The sequence below is a fragment of the Coffea arabica genome, chromosome 6e (genome assembly GCF_036785885.1).
Source record: "Coffea arabica cultivar ET-39 chromosome 6e, Coffea Arabica ET-39 HiFi, whole genome shotgun sequence".
NCBI classification, from domain to species: Eukaryota; Viridiplantae; Streptophyta; class Magnoliopsida; order Gentianales; family Rubiaceae; genus Coffea; species Coffea arabica.
This window is the reverse complement of record NC_092321.1, coordinates 5,371,082-5,388,588: the sequence shown is the minus strand read 5'-3', so window position 1 is coordinate 5,388,588 and position 17,507 is coordinate 5,371,082. Positions and strand designations below refer to the sequence as shown.

Below are 17,507 nucleotides of genomic sequence, written 5' to 3'. Positions count from 1 at the left end.
GTGATAGGGTTGATTATAATCCACTACTTTATATGTATTAAAATAAATACAAAAATCCAGAAAAAAATAACAAAGTATAAACGGTTTATGAAGTAGATAGTAAGAATGTTTTAAATTTTAAATTTGATTGGTGATAGGGTTGGTTATAACCCACTACTAAATTTTAAATTTGATTGGTGATAGGGTTGATTATAATCCACTCTTTTTATGTATTAAAATAAATACAAAAATCTAAAAAAAAGAATGAGAAGTTTAGAAGCCATTGAGAGGGTCTCTGATAAAAACCCCTTCCTCAATACATATAGATATAGATAGATACTTTATCTGCCAATTTCTGTTGGTTCAATTAATAAAAATAAATCACTTTCTTATAAAAAATCATTAGAATTTCATTGTTGATATAAGGGCTGTATGCAAACGATTTATAACTTCCAAGGCATGTTTTAACCGCCCGGCGGCCCAAAACAACCGAAAAAAAAAAGCCCACCGCCCCCGTTGAGGCTGAAATACATTCCTGGGCAGCACAAGACGAAATCTTCACTAGTGCAAAATTGCAGCTTAGCCCTTTTCACTTCTTGAGCATTACAAATACAAATTTACATAGGAAACGTTGTTTGCATTCTCATTTTTATTAATTACATTCTACTATCATTTTATTTATATAGTTTTTATTTATTAGACTGTATGATAAAATAAATAGTAAGACTGCAAGAAACAAAAAAAAAATGAAGTGCAAATAATATTTTTCAATCGTATCATGCTTCCACCATCATTTTAATCATACAATTTTCATATTCATTGGACTATATGATAAAATAAATTATAAATATGTAAATAACAAAAACTAAGAGAGACGATCATTTTTCTGCATCTTTCTTTGAATCTCGTTATCATCCTTGTTAGTTACATAACAGGGGTCGTCGCCTCTGTTGATGTGAACGTTCACCATCACAAGCAAGTTAGCCAAAACCAAACCGGTATAGATTGCGAGCTTGGACCTTCACACTTTAATATTATTAGAGTTAGGACAACCTACCCAAATGCTTAATATGCTATCTCTCGTCCTGCTTTTCGCCTGGGGAAATTCAGATAAATAACTAACTAATTTCTGAATAAAATTTGGTCGATATTGAGAAGAGTACAGATGCAGCAAAATACATCATACAAAGAATTGGAGTAGTAACTAGTGAACTCGGTGATGGCAAAAGGTATCACTACAACTAAAACGAAATGAAAAAGTCTATTTAATCTACAGGCTACGGAGCTAGAAGATCCTAGAAGAACCTGAAGGATGAGGCTTTAAGATTTATCCAATGGGCCTGGTTGCGAGGGGAGCCACCTCCGCCAGAGGAGTTGAGAGCGGCGTCGGCAACGGAGAAGTTCTACACACCGGGCAAGTGGGATGCTGCCGCAGCCACGGATCCACACACTTGAGATGAAATAGGTGCCCGCAATCCGGCAGCAGCCTCAGCATATCGGTGTTCTTGTAATCCGCCAAGCAAATGGAACAGCAACTGCCCGTGGAGTCGTTGTTCTTGACCTTAGCTTCTGAGTATAACATCTCTGGATAACTCAAAAGCGTTGCCTCGTCAAGCCCGACTTCTACGACTAGGTGTTGTGGATCAGCCGGGTCCTGTTGAGGGTTTCTCTGAAGCGGTGCAACCACTGTCGCTGACCTTCTGGTGCAATAGTATGAAGCGAGAGTAATGGTGGTAATTAGGATGAGGATTCCGACTGATACACCGATACCGTACCCTAATCCACCGATGTTCCCAGAGCCCATAAAGCCTCCTGGGCTTGTTTCTGTGGCGTTCATGATCTTGCCAGGGATGGAGGACTACTGAAGTGGGAGAAGATTGGGGTAGCTTTTTGGCTAGCCATGGGCATAGTCAAAAGAAATGGCTACCCAAAAAAAAAAAAAAAAAAAATCCTAGTAACTGGAAAGTCAACGATTACATTAGATTGATGAGGAGAAATATTGGTAGAGTTTTGATTAAAGAATCCGTGCATGTCTCTATATGATCATCTGGCTTCAGCAATTAATTAGAAAGAGAAGTTTAATGTAGTTTTTCCTGTGAATATATTTAGAATGCTTATATAATTTTTAGATTCACTGCTCAAGAGTTGCTTTCTGCCTGCAGGTTATAATTTAAGATTGTCAACGGCCCTCCATGCATCCTTTTCTTATACGTTAATTTCATGTGAGCAACGTCTTTCTTGACACGAAATTCTTCGCCCATAATTTTTATTATACTACTAGCACTATATTCAACTCTCCCTTTCATCTCTCTCGGCACGTCGCGTGCACTAATTAATTACACACAGACGGCATTGGTTAGCATTTTGATTATAAGGATGAAATGTTTGGAGATTAGTTCACCTCAGCAGGGGTTAATAGTTTCAGTATTCAGCCCGCACAGTTCTCCCTACCTCATTTCTCATCATGTAGACAATACATATATGGATGGTATTAATGCCATCATTACTGCCTAACGAAAAATAAAAAAAGTTAGCTGGAAGGTCAACTGTTGACTTTCCCCCATTCAATTGGTTCGATTAAATAAGAAATCTCGAGATGAGACAACGTCATCATGGTGAACTGTGACAGAAAATTGTATTCGAATGTTGAGTTGTTAATAAGCTCTGATCGTATTATGCGCTAGAGTTAAAAATGACATTTTCTCACTCGTTTGATCGGATGCAACAATGGCATCTTAACCGCGTATTATATTCTGAAACATGTTTGTTTGGTTTCCGTCTTATTGATTCATTTACTTCATTTTGAAGACGTCTAAAACTTTTTTTTTTTCAACATAAGTAGATAACGTCCCACCAGCATTCAGCCAAAACTTTCGTCGTCCTCTCACGTGCCCGGCATGTGGATTGGAAACATTCAGTCCTTCGCGCCTTGCGCGTTAGCTTCCCACCTGGCCTCGCTGCCAGTATCCCATGTGCTTCTGCTGCATTCTCTCTTCCCGCTGCCTTTTCTCTCTGCAGTTGCTCTCTCTGTCTTTCTTCTGTCATTCTTTTTCCTCTTTCCTCTTTCTCTTCTTTTGCCACAAATTCGGGTTTCCCTAATTTATTTAGAGGCTCGCAAAGCAACGGGCTGCAACATTTTTCATCATTTCTCCACAAAAGCCTCCACTTCCGTTTTATCTCCTTATCTCCCTAGGGTTAGCTACACAAAATACAAAAACCTCTCCGCTGCAGCGCCGCTTCTCCTCTCCAAAATTATAATGCCCAAATCTTCAATACCCTTAAGACTCTTTGTTCTTTGCTTATTTTCTTCTAAGTTTGCGGCTTCCTTGCTCTAAGTTTGCTTATTTTATTTCTCTTAACTTTTGTCGGTGATTTTCCTTCTTCCTTTGATTTTGCTTTTCTCGTTGGCTTGTGAAGGCCACAGAATTTCTCATTTTCTCTTAAATGTGGTCTCAAACAACCTTTTCCATTCCAAACCTGGGTGGCTCCGCAGAACCCTAACCCACAGTAAGCTCTCAAACCTTCAGCCGCCGCAGCTTTCTTCTTCTTCTTCCCCGTGCTGCGCTATTCTTTATAGATGCTTGCAGATGGATAGCTGATTGTGATTTGTCTGTGAAATGTGCAGGTTAAGGAGGAAAAACGTAAGAAGAATCAGCAGCGATGGCGGTGCCTTTGCTTTCGAAGAAGACAGTGAAGAAAAGGGTCAAGAAATTCAAGCAACCCCAGAGCGATCGAAAAATCTCCGTCAAGGTATATCAGCGTGATTCACTTGAAAAAAATTGTCCTTTTAAATTTTTTTAATATTTTAGGAAATGCACTATATAAGGCATTTGCAGATTGATCTTTATTTTCGTGTTCTATTTGCGAAATGGGAAAATGATTGTAGAAGCTTTAAAGAAAATGATAAGACATGTAAAGGAACTAGCTTGGAATCTTTGATTAGGTTTAAATTTTGTTTTGTGTTTTATGATTTTCTCATGGCTATTACAGATCCCTCATTCTTCGTTAGTTTTTTTTTTCCCAGAAAACTCCCTCTTGTCTGCTGCGGCAATATTGCTCTGCTGCTTAGGCAGAGGTTCTGAACCTTGGTATAGAATACTGTTGGGGTATCTGATGTAGGTTTCACATGCTTCCCATGTGCCCCTGTTTCCCTATTTTTCTGGTTCTGTTGCTTTTGCTTTCTTCCCACTAACTTCTCTTTCTTTTCCACTGGCAATGTTGCTCTGCCGCTTAGGCAGAAGGTTTTTTTTTAGGTTCCCGATGATCGAAAATATGTGGTCGTCTTGGGTACATGCTGTTTACAGTGCAAGGAGCATCGACTCTCTGCTCTCTCGCTCTCTGGGTTTGAGTGGTCTGAATCCTGTCCCGGCCGTTGCTGTTTTCCTTCGTTGTAAGTTTTTTCTTTTTTTTTTTTTACAATCGCATCCGTCATCTGTTTTACGAAGCTAGCCTGCATTCTTTCCTCTTTTAAGCCATTTTTTGTGTTTTAGATCTGTCGTGAGTTTAGCTGGTTTTAACTGGAAAGGTCTGCTATGTAGCTTATGTTCGTCAATGATGTGAACCATCTTCTTGCTCTTTCAATGCTTTCCTCTTTACTGGTTTGAGAAGTGATTCTTGAGATGAATATGGGATTATGTACTAAATTTTAGTGAGTCCTAAAACTTTGGTAGTATATGCTCTTATTAGGTACAACAATGTTCACAAATGATAATGAAATGGGGATACTGCCTTATCTTTGAATTCTAGCTTCACTATAAGCTCTGATTTGAAATGGGGAAAAATACATCCAGTTATCTCTATCTTTAATCGGACTTGAAGATTTTATTCATCAAGAAAGAACCCTGACTTGTGCTTTTTCAAACTGATGCCGTGCATAGTGCTTGTCCCCTTTGTGGAAAGGTCTTAGTGTAGTGTTTTTTTAGCCTTATTAAACGTAATTCAAAAAAATTTATCTATTTATGTATAACTGCAAAGTAGCCTACTTATTGCAAGAAAAAAAATTCTTCTGTCATTTGAAACTTTGCTAGCAAGAAGTCCTATATTTGTGATTTGCTAGCCTGTTTGATTTCATGTTGTGGCAGATGGCCATATACTGGTACGTCAAGTGTGTTTCTTTTTTGTCTCCTAAATAGCAATATCTTTATTGTAATTATCTGAGCAATAATATTTCCAGTTCAACATTCCTCTGATTCACTGCTTTCAGCGCTTCTCTTCCTCAAACTTCATCTATTTTCTCTCCCATTCCTACCTCTGTAATTCTCCTGCTTCTGCTTTCGCTTGTCCCCATCTCGTTGTATCAAAAAATTTTGGTATGTTTCTATCCATCTCATCATCTTCCCCTCTTCGATTTGAGTTCTGTTCTCTTCGATTTGAGTTCTCTGTTGCCTTTTAGATGGTTACATGAATTTTGATTATTGTTTGTATTTTTGTTATCAAATCATTCTGGAATGCTTAGCTTCCCTCTTTCTTTTCTTTTAATTTTATATTTTTTTCTTTTTAGTCCATAATTTTTCTTTTTCCTCTCAAATTTCCAGCCAAGCATATATGGCCAAAGAAAGGAAAACTGGAGAAGAAGTTGCTCTAGAGAAGATACGCATGGACAATGAAAAAGAATGGGTATTGTTATTCTACTCAATTTGTTATTTTCTTAGCTTGTGACATTTTAATTTCCTTAGTGGATAAATGGTTATGCCTGCTCTTTTCAGAACATTCATAATTGAAGCAACCACTAAATTCAGATTTTTTTTCTTGTAGTTGCCTGTAACTGCCATGCATGAAATAAAAATTCCAAGGAAGCTGGATTTGTGCTATTTTGGGACCCACCCTTTGGTGTGTAGCTTGTGTTCTGAAAAAAAACTATGATGTGTGCCTTAAAAAATTTAAACTCTATTGTACTTTGTTGCTCTTTTCCTCTTTGTGTTTTGGGCTAGAGTTGTTATGTTGCTGTTTATACTAACCACTACAGTTAGGGATCTGCTTCATGAGAGAAGTGTGGGATTATGTATTACTTTTTGGTTACCCTTTGTAGTGCAAAGGAATGTATTGATTCCCTTTGGTTACCCTTTGGTTCCCCCAGAATATGTATTGATTACCCTTTGTAGTTAGGCTAGCACATCTAATTGCCTTATCTCTTTTTTTTTTTAGAGACCGAAGTTTTAGAATGTACATGCTCTGCTTACCATTCCCTTCCCGCCAAACCCCCTTTGCAGGTCCCTAAATCTGGGATGAACTGAACTTGATTTAGTCGCACCTTACCTTTCATTTAGCTGTCACAAGCATATCTCAACTCTCTACTCCCGACCATTTTTAGTCAACGATAGAAATAGTGTAGCACGTCGCTATTTTATGCTTAAAAGTTGCTTAGTGATATGATTGCTTGCACATGTGAATCAGTGTTTTCATTCTGCTACTTCAATATCACTTGAAACGGTACCTTTTATTTGCCTGCAAAACTAAAGATACTTTCATATTGCAGCTACAGATCTTGTTACTCGATCCATTAGAGTAATGATGGATTTAGGGTGTGAAGAGGTATGTCACTGGTCCTGCTGCATTTGGAATTTATTTTTTTTTTCGTTTTTTGCCTTTGCTAATGCATTATGGCTTTCTACTCTTCTTTGCAGTGCAAAGGAAATTGTATTGTTGGAAACTAAAAACAAAAGGGAAATGTAGGGAATATTACTGGGAGATGACTTTAGTAGTGGAAAACTATCAGCTTCAATTTAAGGATTCTCACTAAATTCTACCCGAGCAAGTACAAAGCTCATAGTGTCAAGAATGTATTAATCCCGTGATCCACCTTTTGGCTTCTTAGGAGTGGAAGGGGGTGATTTTTAGCTACATGGTGCTTGTCAATCATCCCACTTGTCAAACCTCTATTATTTGACCGAGGCTAGAATAGTTAGGGCTCGTGGTAACCTTTTATACTGCAATCAAAGAATCGTAACCATACTCTACCCTCTCTTTGATTAATATACCCTTCTTTTGTTACTGCATGCTTTCCCTCACGTTTGCACAAATATACATAGACACACACTACACCAGTAGTGCTAATAGCTTTTTTGGCAACTACTAGCTTTGGATGGCGTGAGGAAGTTGTCTTATTTATTCAATTGTTGAGCTTATCCCAAATATATATATATATATATATATAGAGGGAGAACTGTCATTGGTTCCCTGATATAATTTTCCTTTTTCTGTTTTTAAATGGACTAATTGGTCATCTAGACATGGTTGTCAACACTGTTGCAGATGCAAGCATCTTTGACAGGTTCCTTTTCTTTGTTGACTTGGAGGTTTCTTTACTTTGTTGACTTGGTTTAGGACAAGTCGAGCACTAGGTATATCTTGAACAGATGTCATGCACTGGTTTACATTAGCATTTGATCTGATATCAATGAAAAAATCTGTTTGCATTTTGGTTGTTGATTTTGGCAGAAAATGACCATTAGCATTTTGGGTGAAAAGAGGAGGAGAGGTTTTTTTTTTTTTTTTGGCTAGAAATTTTTGAGAGTACCGGACAATGTAACACAATCACTTTGTAGTTTTAAGTGGAAATAGCAAATCCATTTTGGATGAGTTTATATAGATGTAAACAATAATAGTTTTATTTAAACCCAAAGTAGTTACTAAAAAGTCTTTTAGACCCCTTGTTGAAACAAAATTTCTGCTATTTGCTTATATTGTGTTCTTTCTTTTTTATTTTGTTTTGTTTTCCATTGTGTTTGTTTATAAGCGTTTGTTCTTGGTGTTTTCAAGATAAAGTTCTTGATGTGGTTGCCAAATTTATAGCTACTCATCTTCTCAACAACAACTTGATTTCCCTCATCTTGCATTGCCTTTGCCAGAGTAGATACAAGCAAAGGGTGGTATGACAAAATGAAAATTGGAATATGAGAGAGAAGACACTCAATTTATGTCGAGATGTAACAGAGTAAGAATTGTTCTCCATCTAGAAAAAATCCAAGGAGAAAAAGAGTACTTGCTCCATATATTCTTGACTGGTTCTTTTTGCCTGCATGTCTTATATTCGTTCTCTTCTTTTGAACTATCCATCTGCCTAATGTGCCACTTTATCCTCTATTGTAAGTCGTCCATTAGTTATTAAAAAATATATAATTGATATTTTTTCCCTTTCCATATATTCAGATGAGAGAAGCTATAAGTGATGCTGCTCTAACATTACCCTACTGGAATAATTACAACAAGATGCAGAATACAGATCTGAGGCATATCCTCCTAAATTCTTAAAATGCCCATCTCAATTTTAAGGTTTATGCACAAGTCTAAGTAAAGTCTATTTGGATGATTTTTTGAATATTAATGTTTGGCCTTTTGTTTTGCTGGGAGTCAGACTTGGAGTAGGTTTCATGAGAACGAACTTGTTGGATTTAGTCATTGCTTTATGAAGGCTAAAGAAGTGGTGTGAAAAGGGTAAAGAAGTTTTTTTCTAAATGACAAGCTTCTACCTGTTGATTAGCTATATATTCTTGCATTTGTCTCTCTTTAATTCGAGGTTGTTTACTCTATCTCTTTACCTCCTTAACCCCCTAAAGAAAATGGTGGGTATTATTCTTGTTGTCCTTAATGAATGAGTCCAATGTTGCGTTTTATAATAAATGTTAGTTATTTACTACTTTCTATTTTATAGGTGGATAGCAATTACCCAGTGAGTCCACCATGGTATGGTCTATGCTCCAATAGGATACACATTTGGAGCAGGAATGTTTTAAGATAGACGGCCTGAGAGGAGGTTCCCCTTATGGAGCAGGAGTTTTCTTAGGAGACCACACAAGAGAACCCACTAAAACAAAGCTCACACTGGTGGAGCACCTGGGAAAGTATATGGCATTGATGGCGAAGAGGTTTGCCCTGCCTCATTCCTTCACAAATGATCACAAAGACAGTAGCTAGCCCCTGCAAAAGCCGTTTTGGTTGTTATGCTATTGTATATTGTAATTCCATTTTTTGCCTTGTATCTATACCAATGGCACTTTACCTTTGTGATTTTGGAGGGTGTGAGAGCATACTCCTTGTGTGTAAATAGTTGACAAAATTAGTACTCATTCCAAAGCGGATCGGTATTTGTGCATTCTTTGTTCACAGGAAGTTCCCAAGTATGCAATGTAGAAGACTCCATGAAACAAGGACTCGTTGATTTATTCCCCATTTTAGAATTTCTTTTGTTGTTATTTTCGTTAAGAGGAAAGGCATATAAAATTTTACTCCTGTTGTTTTAGCTTCAGAATTTATCTTTAGTCGGATTATGTAAACTAAGAAAGTGCACCACAGTATGGTGATTACTGATTTTTATATTGTTAGATAAAATTTGTACCCGTCCCTTCATGATTTTCCTGCTCTCGGTATATTTGAGTTCTCGTATTTTTCCTGCTCTCGTATATTTTATCTCATATGAATCACGAAGATTTGGGATAGGGTCTACTTTCTGCACTTATAGTTCAAAAATTATATTAATATAAATGTTTTCACTATTTTGAGAGCATGAAAAGATAACAAAATCTAACTCTGGATGATGTTTACAAGTTTAAGTAGTTGCATCATTGGAAAATTGATGGATCTTATAACTAAATCATAATGCAATCTAGCCTTGAGATAGCAAACGTCGATGGCAATTTGGACAAAATTCTCTAATATTCTGATATTTTGTTGAGAATAGTACTTACTATTTTTTACATGATTACATACTTAGGAGGCTTGAGCTTTTATTGATCAAGGATGCAGCCATCCTCAATAGTTAACCTCCGCTGGCTTAGGGGTGCCCTCGTTGTATTAAAGTTTGCTCTAATTTTGGTTTATCTGTACCATTAATGGATCTATTTTGGATTAAGTACAAATCATTTTACTGGACTGGGCATCTCCATCTATTTTTCCCACCGTGCGTAGCACGGTTTATACCTCCTAGTAATTAAAAGAAAAAGGCAAAATGATGCAAGTTTGGTCGTCATGGTCCAGTGGTGGCTGGTCAGCAGTAGTTGGATGATGCTCCTATCAAATGGAACTCCTTGTCAAACTTTTTTACTCGGATGTTTCGGATGACATCTGCAAAGTTTGTAGTCAGATACTATTAACTTGTCAAGGTTCCGGCCAATAAAATAATCAGCAAATTGTTTAAGGTGGGAAGCTTACTCCCTGGAGTCTCTCTCTCTCTCTCTCTCTCGTTACACTCTTCCACATCTTCGTAATAATTGAAGACATTTGATTCCTAATATCTTCGTAATTAAAATATAACGCCTCCTGGAAGAACTTACATTTGTAGCGTCTTAGAATTGCAAGCCCCCAGGAAAGTAAAGCTACAAATATCCAAATAGTAAGACCATATCTTACAGGACGAATGGAGAAAGAGGATTACTCAATAAGAAGAGAAAATCCATAGTAGCTGCATTTGAATACATCCACCAATTGTCTAAACATTCAAACAACCACAATGCATATGAATAAAGGACTTGATAAGAGCATTATCATTTGCTGTCACTGGCGCTGGATGAGCAAGCATGTTACTGTCTTTCGTGTTCTATCATTAGGTACCACAAAATAATCTTAGTCCAAACGTAGTCAATCAGACAAACATTAACCCAATTCTTAAGCAGTTGCAGAATGCATTGGAACATCACTAGGAATTAAGAAACAAGGTGGCTGCAAATGTTCAGCGAGATGTCTCACATTTAGCTTCAACTAAACAGGGTAACCAAATAATTTTAGAGTTATATGATTTTATGAACATATAGCCGACCAATTTTACTGCCCATTTCGCATCTCTAATAGCAACCTGCTCATAGCACTTACTAATTTCATTCTCTTCTGCTCCTACATATGTCAACTGCAGATCTTACCAGTGTTTCTGCTAATGTCTGCCCCCACAATATGCATACCTACAGCTGAGTTGAAGCATTTTGCACCAGCTTGGAACCTATTGAATACGCTTTACATGCACTTCTACAAACCGATTTCTTAACTTCAACTTTCTGGTTATCTCAGTCCCATTGAAAACAGTATTTCCAGCATTTGTTACTGAAACACTCTCTTCATGCTTACTGGTTGAGTTTTGAGTACTGCTCCTGGTACGAGGACCCTTTCTTTCAACATTTGAAGCAGATGATGTGCTTTTGTCAAGAGTAAAATTCTGTAGCTTTATTCGTCTACTTCTTCGTTTAGGCATATCATGCTCTCGTTTGTTATTCTGCTTAACCATACTCTTCTCATGTTCATTCGGGATTTCTACGGAAGAACTTTCTGCCATCACCTGATCTTTTGTTATTCTGTCTTTTCTGATAGAGATATCATGCTCACCTTTGCTGTTCTTCTGCTTCCTTGGAGTTTCTTCCTCAGAAGAAATTTCCGTCATTGCATGATCTTTTACACTGTCTCCATACTTTTGCAATATATCTTTGAACGTACTTTTCCAGAGTTCACAGGTAGCAGAATATTCAACAGACGAATCTGAGAAATCACGTAAAAGAGCCACAGGGAGGTCATCAAAGGACTTTGGTGAAAACCTGTTTAAACCGTCGACAGAAGATGCTTCATGTCCATCCAAATTAGACAATCCTTGAAGAATAGCTCTGTTAGTTGATTCTTCAGCAAAGGACTGGTTAGCAAACTCTTCCCAGTCAAACGGAAATCCATAAAGGAAACGAAAGCAAACCTGTTCAATAGAAACCGTATAAACAATTTAAATATGGTAAATATGTTACTATGCGCCTAAAGTATAAACTTTTAAATGGGAAAAAGTAAAGATATAGCATGCATTTGTGTGTATGTGTATTCTGTAACTTTTAACTTTCCAAAGACTACTTGTAAAAACATAACATGAATTAGAAGGGGGCATATTACTTAAAAATTCTGAACTGCAGAAGCAGGTGTTAAATTGATATTGCAAGCAGCAGCTTAAAGCAAAGTCTGTCATCAGCTAGCACAAGCATTGAGTTGCTTCTTTTATTTTATTTTTATTTTTATTTTTTTGTCAATTCTATCGTCAAACACCAGAAGAAAAAAAAACCACACACACTGTGTTGCTTGAAGAGATTAACTAAGAAAACCAAAAACGTAGTACCTCTAGCGGGAATCCATTTTCATGTGTTCGAGACTTATTGATAGCACCACAAATTTTGACTAGAATGCCGTCTGCCGTCCCAAGAGTCACAGTATCATACCTTTTCAGAACAGCTGATGAGTGAAAAATTCTTGTTCCTAGTCTCCTGTGGTAACGAAATTCAACAACCAAAACTTAACAGTGCTGCCTTTGCAAACATCAGTATTAAGTATGATCACATATTTTTCCTTTTCAGCAATCGAAAAATTAAAAGTCTCCTAAATTTCAATCAAACTAGAATTCTGCCCCCTGGAGATAAACTTACCAACAAACAAAAGTACAATTTCTAAACAAATAAGTCAATTTAGATAAACCACTAATTTTCTCAGAGATCAGCAAAAAATGAAACAGAAAAAGAAAAGTAATTTTGAATCACAGAACCATTTTATTTGCGACAAAAGGAATTAAATAATACCTATTGAGAATATGAATAAATATTTCAGCACATAAATCGCCACTAAAATCTTCAAGTTATAAACAGTTAACTTTAAAAAGTAAAAAATTTAAAATTTACTAAATTTCACTTCGATTCACTTAATCATCGAAATTGTCAGGGAAAAAAAAGGAATACAATATATTCTTATACAAGTGGAAAGAAAAAAAATAAAATGAGTACTCGGTGCAGCCTCCAACGCTTAGTCGTCTGCCAGCCGAACTTGGATGAGCTTTCTCGAGCCACCATTCGTGCAAAAAAACCTGATTTAAAACCATTAATTAGTAAAAAAAAAAGAAGAAGAAGAAGAAGAAGAAAGGAGATTGGTAGAGTTGCAAGTGAAATACGGGCCTGTTTCTGTTTGACGATGGAGGAACGGGCAGCGGCGGAGAAGGAGGAGGAGAACGTCGGTGGGGTTGAAATACTCGGATTTGAAGTCCCCATAGGAAGGTCGCAGCTAGAAATTGTGATTGATTTTTTTTTCTTCTTCTTTGGGATGATGAAATAGGACGGGGCAATTTTAAGCGGGAGATAGACCCAACGCCCCCACATTTTCAGTATTTCATCTTTTTTTTTAATCGGCTTTTTGGATTAAAAAATGTGGGTTCTAATTGATTAATGGTTAAATTGTTGAGTAAATCTTATATATAGTTCAAACCCACCCATTCATTTTAAATGGGTACTTAATTAAATTCATTTAATTTGTGGGTAGTTAATTGAATCGGCTCACTCATTTATATTCATGTAAAAATAATTATACATTTAAACTCAACTTTTAGTGAGTGTTAAGCAAAAAGTTTAATTTCTTACTAATCTAATAACAATAAAATATCATTACTTTTTTGTCAAACAACATGTTAAAAAATAGAAAAAATAAGTAGAATTTTAAGTGACTCGTAAATGAATAATTGGATATACTAATACCAATTTATTAAATGGCTATCCATTTATACCCATTTATTAAAATGGGTACAAAAGGATTGACCTAATTATGCTAATTACCAAATTATGACTTGCCCAAATTTGCCCAAATCATCTTTTTTGACACATTTACTATTAATGTAAGAAAGACTAATCATAAAGTGTTGGATATATTATAATGTAATTGAATTGTAATGTATTAATATTAATGTAAATGTTATGAGTTATTTTTATTTAAAATTAAAACATAAAAATCATTTTTTTTACCTGTACAAATATTGATGGATTTTATTTTAATTAAAACATAAATTTCTTTTAAATTTTGGATTTTTCTAATGGTAGGCACTCGAACACACCTAAAATTCACTTAACCTACCATTTACATAACATAATAAATATAATTACTTTCCCTTGTATTTATATGCTTTCTCTATTTAATCTTATCTATCATTTATTGTATTTATTTACTTTCCTTAATTAATCTTACATCTCTAAACATATTTTAACAAGTGTCGAATAAGCACCCGTTAGACAAACCCAAATGTTTTAATGGATAGACATGATATTAATTTAGTTGCACCTGGTATGTTTATGTCTATAAAAAAATTATTTAATTTGAAATAACAGCCATGTCAAGTTTTAATATGTTTAACGTATTGAAGAAATTTTTGTATGATAAATAACTAAACAAATAAGTTCAATGAATATAAATTATTTATCATTGAATAAATTTATTATAAATATCTATATTGAATTGCTCAATATATATCTACCAAATTAAGTGCTTTTAGGTTATTGAAACGAAAATAATTCAAATAAAGAGAAAGTTGTTAGATGAGAGATTGATTTTGATTGGTTAGTTTGAAAAACAAAAAACTCGTATGCTAAATGAATAGCCAAAATTTATCAATTTACCCATGAATGCTCTTCAATTGACTTTACCAACTCTGAGAATTACATTGGAAACCACATCAAATGGAAAAAAAAAAAAAAGAAATTTGCATCCTATAACTAATAGTCTAATAGGGTGAATTATATTAACCTTCCGTAAAGTTTTTTGTAAAACTTGGGGGAGTCGCACTCCTTATTTCAAAATAACGAAACTCTTCTTATCAGCACTTTCTATCATTCGTTACATTTCTAATAGCTTTGGTTTTACAATTTTACCCTTGCTTTTTATTTATTTATTTATTCATTTTCTCCATATTAAATAAAAGAAAGTTAATAAAACAAATTGAGGTACAACTTGCAATGGGAATACACGATAATACGTATTGTGATTTGAATCCTCAGATCAATTGCTGTATTTGCTCAAAAAAAAAAAAAAAGAGCAAAGGGAAAAAAATGTTCATGAATTAGGGGCACGGGCACAACATGTAATTTACAATCTTTCCAGCTCATTTTGGCCCCCCTCCACCGTCCAAGGCCAACCCAGAGTTCGCCGGAGTCAACAGATTCATACCCACTCGACAAGGATTAGTATCACTTGTTCATCCTGCGAATCAGCTCTAAGAATGGCGATTCAGAGATTTGGACTAAGCCCTCTGCTCCTACTGCTTCAGTTGTTGTTTCTTGTTTGGTGGTGTGAGTCGAGCAGTGATACGAACTCGGTATACTCACCCTGTTCGGACGCCAAGGTTCAGAGATCAGATGGGTTCACTTTCAGCATCGCATTTGCCTCGAGAAACAATTTCTTCTTCAACAATTCCCTCCAGCTTTCGCCCTGCGACCGACGCTTGTCCCTGTCATCCTCCAACTCTCAAGTCGCTGTCTTTCGCCCTAAAGTCGATGAGATCTCCCTCCTATCCATCAACACCTCTAACTTCTTCCCGGTACTCACTTTTTTTCTTGAATAATCCTTTTTAGAGTCTTTCTTATTTAGATTCCCTATTAGATAAATACTATCATGTAGCACCTAATGTCTGTGAAGTTGTTTGACCCAAGTTTAAGTGAATTTATGTATGCAAACGGTTTATTATGAATATTTCTTGTTCATGTTCATTTTCTGCCATCTGAGTGCAGAGATTATTTGGGCTAAGGGAAAATTGGCAATTGCAATAAAAATAGGGTAGAATCTCGTTCTTTCATTTTTCTTTAGCTTTTGATATTTTGGACTAAGATGGAGAACTTGTTATAGGGTATAATACCTTAGAATGGAACCTTTGGTGGATAATTAAACTTAATTAATACTGGGATTTCACCGGTTTGAAACGTGATTAGCCTCAATGTTTGGTGCAGGTCATCACTCTACTGCTTATATCTAGTTCTTTCTCACCTGCAGTATGGTGCAATAAGCTTACTGTCATATGCATTAACCGTCATTTCAGTAAATATATTGTTATGCTGTTATTATGACTAGTAAATCTGGATGGACTGGTTAGAGCTTTGAGTGTTAGTTTGATGAATATTCTCAGTGAAATACGGAATGTTGCTTTATGTTACCAGAGAAATTAATTACCTGTGGAAAGTGTATGTGGAAAAAAAAAAAAGAAAAGAAAAAGGCAATATCAGAGAATGTACAAGGTACTTGTCTGTTGTGTAAGGTTGCAAAGAGAGGTACCTTTTATATAACTGTTTGTCTAAGATCACGGAAGAAAGTACCTTATACATCTGTAATACATCTACAAAGTATTCTAAGTTACTTTCAGAAACTCATTACATGACAAACAAAGTACCGCAAAAAAAACCCAAGAACCCCCCCCCCCCCCCCCCCGGCCCCCCCCAAAACACAAAAAAAGAAGAGGAAAAAAGAAGGTTGTAAAACAAGTGTTTGATCATTTCATAAGGCAAAATCATGAGAGTACCCAGTTGAGTGAAATTTCAGAGTAGCTATTTGATGGATCTGTGAAAGTTTACTATTTATTCCTCAATTTGTGGTATCTTTCGTCTAACAAATTAGGGGAATCTTGATTGATATTTGCTGCATCGTGTGTGTAATCAATTTTAGTTCCTTGAAATACTTTGCCATTGTGTTTACTTGTTTTTGCATGCTTAGGAATCCTGGAAATCTCCATCATTCTGCCAATATTACTTGTTTTCCGTCTTTGTTTCTTTCACTTCAATGTTCAAACGTGTTGTACAAGATGAACATCATTCTTTCAAAAGATTTAAGGTGTACTAGATTCAAGCTTACTGATTTACCAAGGAGAAGTGCTGATTAGTATGATTGTCCTGTTTGTTGCAGTCATGATAACCCTGAGTGTGCTGTTGCTTGGAACAGTCATTTGCTAATATCCTGCTTTCTCTCTTTGGACACTCTAGGATTCTTATGGAGGATATATGGTGGCATTTGCTGGTAGGAAATATGCTGCAAGATCTCTTCCTGCTTTTGTTGCCAACGGCTCCTACATCGTGGCCAGCTTTACTCTTGTAAGTTGATCTTGAGTTTTCTGAAGATCAGATAGGAATCATTACTCCATTATCTTGCTAGACAACTCTTTTTTATTTATTTTTTATTTTTATGCAGGCGTTGGAATTTAAGAAGGGTAGGCTGCAAAACTTATACTGGAAGAGAGATGGCTGCACTTCATGTTCAGGCAACTCTAATTTTGTTTGCCTTAATAATCAAGATTGTGCAATCAGAACTAATAGCTGTAAGAACAGAGGGGGCAATGTTGATTGCAGCCTGGGCATACAACTTGCATTTTCTGGCACTGATAAGCATGATGCGGTATTTAACTCGTGGTATGAAGTGAAAAACCTTCGTCAGTACTCCCTCTATGGCCTTTATTCCAATCTCAGGGATTCACTTACTAATCAATACGACAAGTTTTTCTAGTTCAGTTTCTGGCAACCTGTAGGTGTATCTTGTTTGTAATTTTTGCCTGTTTCATTATGGTTTTCGATTATCTACTTATGGTTGTTATCCACTTGGATCAGAGAAGTTATTGGTCATCCTGCAAAATTTAATATTATTTACTTTGTCAAGTTGTGATCGTGAATAGAAGTTTTCAATTTGTTTTTGTTTCTTTACGATGACATGACGATCTATCTGTTCTTTATTGTTAAGAGTACAGTTTATTCTTAGAACCTTAAGACCACAGCATACTATTATGGCTGGCACCC

At 35.9% G+C, this 17,507-nt stretch overlaps 3 protein-coding genes and 1 long non-coding RNA gene across 14 annotated transcripts; 2 read left to right on the top strand and 2 right to left on the bottom strand.

The window, feature by feature from the left end:
* Positions 1-713: 713 nt before the first annotated feature.
* Positions 714-1,985, bottom strand: LOC140010014 (RING-H2 finger protein ATL70-like). Its single transcript, XM_072056391.1, has one exon. The coding sequence runs from the start codon at positions 1,814-1,816 to the stop codon at positions 1,307-1,309; it is 510 nt and encodes a 169-aa protein (XP_071912492.1). The 5' UTR covers positions 1,817-1,985; the 3' UTR covers positions 714-1,306.
* Positions 1,986-2,895: 910 nt separating this feature from the next.
* On the top strand, positions 2,896-9,147 carry LOC140009383 (uncharacterized). Of its 11 annotated transcripts, none has more exons than XR_011816800.1 (8): positions 2,896-3,486; positions 3,605-3,729; positions 4,004-4,067; positions 4,218-4,369; positions 5,514-5,595; positions 5,734-6,510; positions 6,603-7,912; positions 8,630-9,147. It is a non-coding gene; the product is annotated as an uncharacterized lncRNA (long non-coding RNA). The 11 variants fall into 11 exon arrangements; XR_011816801.1 differs by having other exon boundaries at positions 4,214-4,369; XR_011816798.1 differs by having other exon boundaries at positions 4,004-4,094; positions 4,214-4,369; positions 7,832-7,912.
* A 1,401-nt stretch (positions 9,148-10,548) lies between these two features.
* LOC140009382 (uncharacterized) lies at positions 10,549-13,073 on the bottom strand. The gene is made up of 4 exons (XM_072054695.1): positions 12,873-13,073; positions 12,705-12,784; positions 12,050-12,194; positions 10,549-11,641 (listed from the first exon to the last, which is right to left on the bottom strand). The coding sequence occupies exons 1-4, from the start codon at positions 13,071-13,073 to the stop codon at positions 10,907-10,909; spliced, it is 1,161 nt and encodes a 386-aa protein (XP_071910796.1). The 3' UTR covers positions 10,549-10,906.
* Positions 13,074-14,715: 1,642 nt separating this feature from the next.
* On the top strand, positions 14,716-17,369 carry LOC140009381 (uncharacterized). The gene is made up of 3 exons (XM_072054694.1): positions 14,716-15,274; positions 16,704-16,811; positions 16,909-17,369. Exons 1-3 carry the CDS (start codon positions 14,957-14,959, stop codon positions 17,218-17,220), a joined length of 738 nt encoding a protein of 245 aa, XP_071910795.1. The 5' UTR covers positions 14,716-14,956; the 3' UTR covers positions 17,221-17,369.
* Positions 17,370-17,507: the final 138 nt, after the last annotated feature.

Bases quoted from the DNA above. Each gene is read 5' to 3' on its own strand.
- LOC140010014 (XM_072056391.1), bottom strand. From the start codon at position 1,816: ATGAACGCCACAGAAACAAGCCCAGGAGGCTTTATGGGCTCTGGGAAC.
- LOC140009382 (XM_072054695.1), bottom strand. From the start codon at position 13,073: ATGTGGGGGCGTTGGGTCTATCTCCCGCTTAAAATTGCCCCGTCCTAT. The intron at 12,785-12,872 runs GCCCGTATTTCA...GTTTTAAATCAG, and splicing joins CCATCGTCAAACAGAAACAG to GTTTTTTTGCACGAATGGTG. The intron at 11,642-12,049 runs GTACTACGTTTT...TCTATTGAACAG, and splicing joins AAAATGGATTCCCGCTAGAG to GTTTGCTTTCGTTTCCTTTA.
- LOC140009381 (XM_072054694.1), top strand. From the start codon at position 14,957: ATGGCGATTCAGAGATTTGGACTAAGCCCTCTGCTCCTACTGCTTCAG. The intron at 15,275-16,703 runs GTACTCACTTTT...TGGACACTCTAG, and splicing joins ACACCTCTAACTTCTTCCCG to GATTCTTATGGAGGATATAT. The intron at 16,812-16,908 runs GTAAGTTGATCT...ATTTTTATGCAG, and splicing joins TCGTGGCCAGCTTTACTCTT to GCGTTGGAATTTAAGAAGGG.